The sequence below is a fragment of the Chrysochloris asiatica genome, unplaced genomic scaffold (genome assembly GCF_000296735.1).
Source record: "Chrysochloris asiatica unplaced genomic scaffold, ChrAsi1.0 scaffold00439, whole genome shotgun sequence".
NCBI classification, from domain to species: Eukaryota; Metazoa; Chordata; class Mammalia; order Afrosoricida; family Chrysochloridae; genus Chrysochloris; species Chrysochloris asiatica.
Window position 1 is genome coordinate 331,185 of NW_006408957.1, and position 11,104 is coordinate 342,288.

General features: G+C 49.5%; 1 protein-coding gene across 2 annotated transcripts in view; it reads right to left on the reverse strand.

Moving 5' to 3' along the window:
• The window catches only part of AP2A2 (adaptor-related protein complex 2, alpha 2 subunit), an 86,386-nt gene extending 85,177 nt beyond the window's left edge, over window positions 1-1,209 (reverse strand). For both annotated transcript variants that reach the window (XM_006876971.1, XM_006876970.1), the window contains exon 1: window positions 997-1,209. In XM_006876971.1, coding sequence (XP_006877033.1) covers window positions 997-1,063 — 67 coding nt within the window. In that variant the 5' untranslated portion in view covers window positions 1,064-1,209. The remainder of the gene's footprint in view (window positions 1-996) is intronic.
• Window positions 1,210-11,104: the final 9,895 nt, after the last annotated feature.

Below are 11,104 nucleotides of genomic sequence, written 5' to 3' on the forward strand. Positions count from 1 at the left end.
TCATCCACTGAGAACCCTGTGGGCACAGTTCTACTCTGACACACACGGGGCACCATGAGTGGGATCTACTTATGAAACATCATCCACTGGGACCCCTGTGGGCACAGTTCTCTGACACAGAAACTGGTAAGCCTTTGCCCAAGGGGTCTTCTGAACAGCAACACCCACACACATGCACACCGAGTTTTATGATGATAAATATTAGCGTCCTGGAAATGACATTACACGGCAAACAGCGAGCTGCCCTACTTCCACAGCTATTTCTGCTGGGCACGGGGGGCAAGACCCCGGGAATCTGGGGAGACCCAGGAGCAGCCTGATCTTCACCTCCTGACTGAGGAGATACAGGACAAGGGTCAGTCCAACAGCGCTGACCAGACGACAAGGGTCCACGGCCTCCCTGACACCAACCATAAGCCTCAGGGAGGAAAACTCACAACCACCCTCGGGGGGAGACCGAGGACGGAAGCAAACACAGCAGATCAGGAGCTTCTGTAAGGGGTCCACGGGGGCTTCCGCGCAGAGGCACTCAGCGGCCTGTAGGGGGGTCCCTGGGTTTGGGGTGGGCGCGGGCAGGCGGGGATGAGTCCTTGGAGGCGGAGATGTCATGGGGGGCTATCCATGAACGCCCACTGGAAGCGGCGCCCACCGCTGAGGCCCACTCCCCGCCAAGGGCTCGCGGCTTCGGGGGTGGGGGTGGGGGGGGAAACGCGCCCGACAGAAACACCGAGCGGGGGATGACATCATGCTGCAGCCGGCTCAGGAAGCCCCTCACCCCGCACCTCCGGGGCTGCCCCCCTGGACCCTGTCCCCTCCAGGTCTTCAGCCCCCGCCCCGCGGTCCCAGCCTGAGCCTGGGCCCCGCAGCCCAGCTCCTCACTCCAGGACCCCCGCGCCCCCTGGCCCACTGGGTGTGCAACCCCAAACACTGGAGCCGCGTCCACAGCGGCCGCGGACCCCCGCGCCCAGGGCCCCCGGCGGCGAGCCGGTCACTCACAGTTGCGGATGTCTGAGATGAAGACCGCCAGGCCCCGCATCCCGTCCCCCTTGGACACGGCCGGCATCTTGGGGCCCGGGTGGCGGCCTCGGCTGGCGGGCCGGGGAGAAGAAGCGCGGGGAGCGGGGAGAGCGGGCCGCCGTCGCCGCCGTCACCACGGCCGCCGCCGCCCGAGCAAAAGCAGCCTCAGCAGGAGACGCCTCAGCCTCACAGCGGCGCTTTCTGTAGCGCGCGCGCGCACGCATGCGCGCGGCGTCGGACGGCGGCCGGGCCGGGCGGCGCGGGAACGAGCACGTCGAGGCGAGTGTATAAAAGAGGCGCGTGGGCTCCCCCTAGGGGCAGGGCGTCGTGGCGGAGCGCAACGCAAGTTGTTTTCGTGATTACTGTAACTATCACTCAGGTTGGCGTCCGCTGCAGAGCGGCCAGTGCACTGGGGGAGCGATTCGCCCTGGACGTAGACGTCTCTGCACTACTTTCTCCAGATACCCTTGGAGCGAATAGATAAACTGCTAAATGCTGTGCCAAGCACACGCAACCGGAGCGGGAAACCCAACGCGCGGGGCAGAGCTGGAGGGGTGTCTGGCATTTGCCTGGGGAGGAAACCTTTGACCTTTTCTTTACCCTGTCCTATAGGGTCCCCCCTACTCCTCTGTCAGTCTGTCGTACTGTGGTGACTTGCATGTTGCTGTGATTCTGGATTTTAAATACCAGCAGGGTCACCCACGGTGGACAGGTTTCAACTGAGCTTCCAGACCAAGACAGACTAGGAAGAAGGAGGCACTGACTACTTCCGAATATTTAGTACAAAAACCTGGCCAAATGACTAGAAGAGATCCATATTTGTGCCCACTCCAAAGAGGGGTGACCCAACAGAATGCAGAAATCATCAGACAATATCATTAATATCGTATGCAAGTAAAGTTTTGCTAAGGATAATACAAAAACAGCTGCAAGCATACATTGACAGGGAACTTCCAGAGGTTCAGAAGATGATGTGCAACAGGGATATCATTGCTGCTGTCCAATGGATCTTGGCTGAAAGCAGAGAATACCAGAGAGATGCTTACCTGTGCTTTATTGACTACGTATGCAAAGGCTTCCATTGTGTGGATCATGACAAGCTATGGACAACATTGTGGAGAATGAGTATTCCAGAACATTCAACTGTGCTCATGAAGAATCTGTACATGGACCAAGAGGCAGTTTGAACAGAACAAGGGGATACTGAATGGTTTAAAATCTGGAAAGGTGTGTGCCAGGGTTATATTCTTTTACCACACTTGTTCAATCAGCATGCTGAGCAAGTAATCCGAGAAGCTGCAGTGTATGAAGGAAACCGTGGCATCCGGATAGGAGGAAGACTCATTAACAACCAGAGATATGCAAAAGATACAACCTTGCTTATTAAAAGCAAAGAGAACTTAAAAATGCTTCCTGATGAAAAGCAAAGACCACAGCCCTCAATATAGGTTGCACCCCAGGGTAAAGAAAACAAAAATCCTCACCACTGGACCAATAAACAACATCCATATAAATGGAGAAAAGATTGAAGTTTTCAAAGACATAATTTTCCTCAGATCAACCATAAACACTCATGGAAATGACATAATGCATTAGGCAAATCATCTGCACATGACCTTTTTAAAGTGTTGAAGAGCAAAGATGTCAGCTTGAGGACTAAGGTGTGCCTGACCCAACCCATGGCATTTTTGATAACCTCATATGAATGTGAAAGCTGGACGGTGAATAAGGAAGACCTTAGAAGAACTGGTGTTGGAGGAGAATATTAAGAGTACTTTGGACTGCCAAAAGAACAAACCAGTCTGTGTTGGAAGAAGTACAGCCAGAATGCTCTTTGAAAGCCAGAATGACCAGACTTTTTCTCATGCTTCAGGCATACTATCAGGAGGGATCAGTCCCTAGAGAAGGATATCATTTTGAGTAAAGTGGAGGGCCAGAGAAAAAGAGGAAGACCCCCAATGAGATGGATTGGCAAAGTGGCGGCAGCAATGAGCTCAAACGTAGCAACAGGTGCGAGGTTGGCACAGGACCAGACAGTTGGTACTGACGTCACCTAACAACAACCATACAGTCACTATGAATCCGAATCCACTTGCTGGCAGTGGGTGGGAGGAGCCTAGTGGTGGTGCAATGGGTTATGCATTGGACTGCTAACTTCAAGATCAGGGGTTCAAATCCACCACCTGCTCGGCTGGAGAAAAATGTGGCCGTCTGCTCCTGTAATGATTTACAGCCTCAGAAACTTCTGTGGAGTCTGAATCCACCCCACAGTGGTGGGTTTTTAGTGAGGGATCTTCCTCCTGCCCAGGTTCCCCACTTCTGAAGAGTTCCCCTCCACCAGCCCAGGACTTGAACAGGGACAGGACCAAAGGCTCTTGCACCTCTGAGGTCGCAGGGGCATTTGGGGCCTGGAAATCATGCAGCCCCTTGGGGGAGCAGGTCTGCCCAGAGTCAGCGCCTTCCTCCACTATCTCAGAGACTGAGTCTAACAGGAGAGGCTACATCCCCCGGTGTGAGCATCAGGTGACCACTGTCTAGGGCCTGTCCCTCAGTCCCCCAGCCAGGCACACAAGATTCCCAGGCCCACCGAAAGCGGGGCAAGAGCCGCTTTGTAGGGACCTGCACCCCAGCTGACAACCAGGAAATGTATCTGCAGAGCGGATGGCCCCTGCAGAACTGCCCTTCTAAAACAGGATGGCTTTGAAGAGGTGGCTTGCCTCCGCAGGGTTTCCCTGGCTCTGCACCTGATATTGGCCCAGACCATGAGCAAGACCTTTGTCCTCACTGTAGCTCACTTCCCCAGACCCTGGTGAGAGCCGGGCGGGTGGAGCGCAAGGAGTGCTTCCTGACTAACCCTCTGTGGCTCTGGGCCTGTGAGGCTCCCCTAGAGCTCTCTAGGCAAGAGCTGTCTGGGCCTCTGGGTTGACCACCAAGGGCCACCTTGGTTCAGGGGACTTGTGATGGGTCCAAGCACTTATCAGGTAGCAGAGTCCCACCCCCAAAACAGAGGCATGGTGCAGGCCAGGGGAAGGAGACCTCCAGGACCACCTAGCAATGTGACTCCTCAGTAAAGACATGCTTGTAAGTTCCATTCCTCAGGGCAGAACTGGAATCTGTGACATCCAGGGCTGTGAGTCCCTTTCTTAGACCCATGATCCCTGGGGTGTGACATGGGAGCTTGGAAGGAGGAAACAGACCCAGGACCAAAGTCTCTAACAGACTTTGCTTTTGCATTGCTGCTGTATCAGGCCTCAGTCTACTTTACAAGAGCTCCAGTTTTCCCTGGTAGATCTCTCTCATGCAGAAATGAACCAGAGCTGGTTTCAACTGTACCCAGGATGATGGCAAGCAAAGAATATATTCCTGGAGAAGGAACCTTCTGGAAAATTCGGACTGAGGTTGAAGGCCTGGCCCAGGTGTGACTAGGGATCCTAGAGCAGCCACAAGTACAGGGAGACAGGGACGAGGAAGCTCTTGGCACCCGGTGACCACCCATGGGATCACATTGTCACCCATGCCTTGAGGAAGACAAGGCCCTAGGGACTGAGCATCCTCTGCCGTGGACACTGGAGGGGTAGGCAGGAAGAATTCAAGAACTGCAAGAGGGGAAGCTGCCCAGGAATGTAAGGGCCCCGCCTTGCATAGCCACACACACAGCTGGGTTCTTGCTGTTGTGAAATAACCACAGAAGTCAAATGTTCCGCCTTACCAATGTCTTCCGGGAAAGCCACAGCCCTGAGGAGTGAGGTGGCTAAGTGGGGTAATCCCCCTCATAGGAGGTTGCCCTGGTTCTGGAAGACCCCATAATACCAAAACTTGATGGAGTTACCTTGTGAGCCCAAGTGAGTTCCCCTCAAAGCTATGGAGCAGGGTCAGGCTAGCTCATGCCACACAGAGTCCCGCCTGGCAGGGTAACTCGGGCACCTAGAACAGCGGCAGCTTCCATGGACACCGACAAAACTCTGAAGAAAGTCTATAGGACGGATTTCAAGGACAGGCCAGGACACGGATCTGTCCCTGTGGACCCCACAACAATTTGGGCCACAAAGTGTCCTTCTAGTCACTGCTGAACTGGCTGTCTAGACTCTGGATTCCGGATGACCCATGTTGAAAACATTCAGGATGCTGGAAACTCCTTGTTCCAATGTAGATAAAGGAACCAAAGGCCATACCCGCTAGATCTAACCTGCTGGCCACTACAAAGACCCTCCTCCATGGTGGGTGTTGTTAGCTACTGTGGACTCACATTTGGGGACATGGTTTCCAGTCGCCACTCCTCCATTATCTTATTACCTGGAACATGATTTTAGTATCTGGAGCTCCACCATTCCCCCACACTGACCTAGAACGTCCTGCATGTCCACCACTGTGGTGCGTTCCATGAGGCCAACCAAATATGGCTCCTGATTCATACCTAATACCAAAAGGAGGCTGCAGGGTGAACACCCACATCTTGGTGTCTTAGGTATTATGGTTAAACAAACAAAATACCACAGGCACTCAGAGTATGACTGGGGAAGAGCTGCCTCCTCAAAGCAGAGCTGATCATGGTGAGGCCAATGGAGTAAAACTTTCCAGACCTTTATTTGTTGATGGAGTAGAACTCAAAACCAGGAGAAATCGCTGCAAACATCCAGTACTAATCAGAACATGAAATGTACAAAGTAGGAATCTAGGAAAATTGGAAATTGTCAAAAATGGAAACAGAAAACATAAAGCCTGACCTCGTAGGCATTAGTGAGCTGAAGCGGACTGGTATCGGCCATTTTGAATCTGACAGTCACATGGTTTACTATGCCAGGAATGACAGATTGAAAAGGAATGGTGTCGCATTTAGCGAAGAGGAGGAAGTTCCCCAACATGATGGATTGGCACGGTGGCAGCAGCGATCGGTTCAAGTGTGCAACAATCATGAGGACCTTGCAGGACCAGGCAGTGGATCGTTCTGATGTACATAAGGTCACTATGAGTTGGAACCAACTCAATGACACCTAACAATAACAACAACAACACCATTCTGTAAGGTAAACGTCCAAACCAGTATCTTGGCGAAGTCCCTGCCTTCTGTGGTCGCTGTCCTGGTTTCAGGTGACTGCTGGCGAGTCTTGGCGTTCTTCTGTTCCTTGTCAGATGCATCTGTATCTGGCCTCTTTCCCCTGTGTGTGCTTTAAGACTTTGGACCAGGCTCCACCCTACTCTGGGATGATATCACCGATCAAATCTTCAAAGAAAGACCCTAAACAAGCTGACATTCACATTCACTGGCTTAGAACTTCAACACAGCTCGTCGGGGATGCATTACTGCTTAAGTTCTGAACATGTGGTTTCAGGAAGGCTGTGTTTTGCTGGGATGGCCCCAATTTCCATTTGAGTCTTAATATAAACTCAGCCACCACTAAATGGTTTCTACTAACAGGGGTCAAAAACTATTGCAGTAATACATCCACAGAGAGTTGCCGGAAATTCAAGCTGGATTCAGAAGAAGACATGGGATGAGAGATATCATTGCTGATGTGAGATGGATCTTGGCTGAACCCAGAGAATACCAGAAAGATGTTTACTTGTGTTTTATGGATCATACAAAGGCATTCATTCGACTGTGTGGATCACAACAAACTATAGCTAATATTTCCAGGAATGGAAATTCCAAAAAACTTAATTGTGCTCATGCAGAACCTGTACATAGACCAAGAAGCAGTTGTTGGTACAGTGTGGTTTGCAATGAGGAAAGGTGTACGTCGAGCTTGTATTTTTCACCATACTTATTCAATCTGTATGCTGAAATGGAACTGGATTATATGAAGAAGAATGTGGCATCACGATTGGAGGAAGACTCATTAACAACCTGAGATAGGCAGATGACACAACCTTGCTTGTTGGAATCAAGGAAGACTGCAGTAACTTGTTGATGAAGATCAAAGACTACAGCCTTCAGTATGGATTACACCTCAATGTAAAAACAAAACAAAAAATCTTCACCACTGGACCAATAAACAACATCATGATAAATGGAGGCAAGCTTGAAGTTGTCAAGAATTTCATTTTACAATCATTTGGGAGCAGTTGTCAAGAAATCAAATAGCAAATCCGCTCACTGCCAAAGGCCTCCTTGAAGTGTTGAAGAGCAAGATATCAGTCTGAGGACCAAGGTGCACCTGACCCAAGCCATGGTATTTTCAGTCACTTCATATGCATGTGAAAGCTGGACCATGAATAAACAAGACTCAGGAAGAATTGATGTCTTTGAATTGTGGTGTTGATAAACAGTATTGAAAATATCATGGGCTGCCAGAAGAACAAACCAATCTGCTTGAAAGAAGTACAGCCAGAATGTTCCTTAGAAGCCAGGATGGGAAGACTTTATCTCACATACTTTAAACATGTTGTCAGGAGGGACCAGTCCCTGGAGAAGGACATCATGCTTGACATAAAGTAGAGGGTCAGCAAGAAAGAGGAAGACCCCCAACGAGATGGCCTGCAACAGTGGGTTCAGACACAACAATGGTTTTGAGGATGGTGCCGGACCGGCAGCGTTTCCCTTGGTTTTGTTGGTCCTATATAGGGTCCCTATTGAGTCAAAGGTTGTTCAAAGCTTTGTGCTCACACAGAGTGTGTTTGAAAGTCGATTGCTCCCTCCCTGGGGACTTGCCTGGACAGGTCATTAATGGAAATTGAGGTACCACAACCACATGGTCATTCGTACGGTACACACACCCAGGTGGTCGAAGGGTCCAGAACCAATCCTGCACACTATTCTGATCTGCAGTAGTGTACATACCCCAGTTACGGTCCCTTTCCTGCTTCTGCTTCCATAGTCCTGCCTGGGATGGTGATGGATTGATCAGCCACCAATCAAGAGTCTGTGATGCGTTCCTTTTGTTTCCATCTTCTATAAGTAACCATGTGACTATGAATCCTTTGGACGCCAGTGTGGCCTCCTGCTGATGGTCTCCCTCATCGGGATGATTTGCCTTTGTTTTATCTTTGTACTGTGAATGAAGACTTAATAAAAGGAGCTTTATAAAATACACTTGAACTTAGGGTCTTTTCCCCCCTAAAATGAAGACAACAGAGAGGGTTTTTTTATTTCAACTTTTTTTTTTTTTAGTTTTTTATTGTGAGTTTAGTGAACATCAGTCCCACCTTCAACAAATCGATTCAAATTTATGCATCAACCACTAAAGCCAGTGATGATGACAATGAAAATTTCACCAATGTCTTCAGTCTGAAATTGATCAAACATACAATCAAGATTATTGACAACACTAGTGATTGGAATGCAAAGGTTGGAAATAAAGAGGAAAAACTGGTAGTTGGAAAATATGTCCTTGGTGATAGAAATGATGCTGGAGATTGAATGGTAGAATTTTGCAAAGAATATTTATTAAAAGTGCCATGGACTGTGAGAAGAAGGAAGAAATCCGTGTTGGGAGAAGTACAACCAGAGTGCTCCTTAGAAGCCAAGGTGGTCAAACTTCATCTCTCATGAAGTGTGACATATTGTCAGGAGGGATCAGTTCCTAGAGAAGGACATCATGCTTGGTTAAGGAGAGTCGGTGAAAAAGAGGAAGACCCCCAAAGAGATGGATTGGCATGGTGGCTGTAGCAATGGGCTCAAGCGTAGCAACAGTTGTGAGGATGGCACAGGACTGGGCGGTGTTTTGTCCTGTTGTACATAGACAGGGTCACTGTGAGTTGGAACAGACTCAGCCGTGCAGTCGGTTCGAACCCATAGCTAGGAAGTAAGCACAACAAAACCACCTCTATTCACTAACTCTCTCCTCTTTCATCTGTTAGTCTCCCTCTTACTAGGGTCTTTTTTCTCTGAAAACTGGGATGCAATTCAATTTACAACAGGATGTTCTGTGGCAAATAGGATGTTCTGTGACCCAGCTCTAGCTGCTTCTTCCAGATGCGTGGATGGCATAGAAATTCATTCATAAACATAAAACTGTGGAGTACTGAACTGCTAATGGCAAAGCCAGTGGTTCAAACTCATCAGCCACTCCTTGGAAACCCTGTACAGGGCTGCTATAGTCAGAACCCATTGGATGACCCTTAACAAAAGCTAAACTGTTTCTGGAAGGAAAACATACATTATTAGCTGCTGACAAGTTAGGTGCCAACTCCCAGATATTTCATGCACTTCCTGATCCGGTGCCCTCCCTACTATGGGTGGTGAAACAGACCGCTGTGACCCATGGGGTTTTCACTGGCTGGTTTTTGGAAGTACGTTGCCAAGCCTCTCATCCTGGTTTTAGTCTGGAAGTTCCACTGAAAGGTGTTCAGCAAAACAGCTACAGGAAAGGCCCCCCCGGTAGATGGTTATTGCTTGCACGTGAGTGAGGTGGATTGACCCGGAGTCAAACACATGCCTCCCAGGTGGAAGGCGAAAATTTTACCACTGAATATGATGAGGAAAGGCAATTACTGGGAGAGATGGGTCTGGTAAAGCAAGCTCTGGTAGCGTAGTGGTTACGAATCAGGCTGCTAACCTCATGGTCAGCAGTTCAAAACTACCAGCTATTCTGCGGGAGAAAGATGAGGCTTTCTACTCCCGTAAGGATTTACACCCTCGGAAACCCTGTACAGGGTCGCTATGAGTCAGAACCATCTCCACAGAACTTAACAACAACAACAACATAGCAAGCAAGGTTTAATGTATATCCAATATACAGCAGGAGCCCTGGTGTGGCGCTGTAGGATAAGCACTGGATTGCTAACCACAAGGCTAGTGGTTCAAACCCATCAGTCACTCCTTGGAAACTCTCTACAGGGTCATTGTGGGTCATGAGTGTTGAGGGGTCCACTATCAGGAAATTAAACAACACATTGCATTAGGCAAATCTGCTGCACAAGACCTCTTTAACGTGCTGGAGACCAAAGATGTCAGCTTGAGGACTAAGGTGCACCTGACCCAAGCCATGGTATTTTCCATAACCTCATATGCATGTGAAAGCTGGACAGTGAATAAGGAAGACCACAGAAGAATTGATGCTTTTGAGTCATGGTGTTGGAGGAGAATATTGAAAGTGACATGGGCTGCCAAAGAACCAACAGATCTGTGTTGGAAAAAGTACAACCAAAATGATCCTTGAAAGCCTGACTTCATCTCTTGTACTTCGGACATATTACCAGGAGGGACCAGTCCCTGGAGACGGACATCATGCTTGGGAAAGTGGAGGGATAGCGAGAAAGAGGAGCTGGATTGGCGGAGTGCCAGCAAGAGCGGGCTCAAGTGGAGCAGCGATTGTGAAGTTGGCACAGGACCCGGTAGAGTTTTGTTCTGTTGTGCACAAGGTCACTAAAGGTTGGTACCGACTTGGCGGCACCTAACAACAACAACATTTGACAGAACAGTGGTTACAAATCAGGCTGCTAACCTCAAGGTCGGCAGTTTGAAACTATCAGCATTTCCGCGGGAGAAAGATGAGACGTTCTGTTCCCGTAAAGATGTGCAGCCTCGGAAACCTTGTACAGGGTTGCTATGGGTCGGAACCGACTCCACGGTACTTAATAACCACCAACAACAGCCAACAACAATGTCTGGTCAGAGCTGACTCGATGGCACTTAACAACAACAACAACAATATACAGGAGGCAGAGGAACTGAATGTGTCCTCCAAAGACTGCCTCCCCAGGGAAGAAGGGGGAAGCGGATTTTTGGGACATGGACTTTCAGGACCTTCTTTACTTTTCTTATATCAGGTTGTGATGGTCCCTGGAGGAATTTCAGGAACTTTATTCCTGTATTAGTCCTCTGGGCAGCAGGGGCAGGAGGGTAACTACTGATGAACAGGAAAAGCACAGAGCCGAGTTAGCACTAGTGACAAGATGCAGTCATCTTAGCCCCTTGTTGCTTCAAATGTTTCTCACAAGAAAGACACGCTGACCTACAACATCTGGACTTCCTGTATCTCCAGGAAACACAGCCTCTGGGTCTGTCAGCACGCTGACTCCGCTCCTCTGCTTGGTCATCAGGGTACCCTAAGGTTGGACTTAGGATTTGGGGGCAGCCTGAAAGTATGGCCAAAGCACGCATGCTTCTCTAGGTGTGGATCCATGCCGGCTGCCGGTGGGCAGAAAA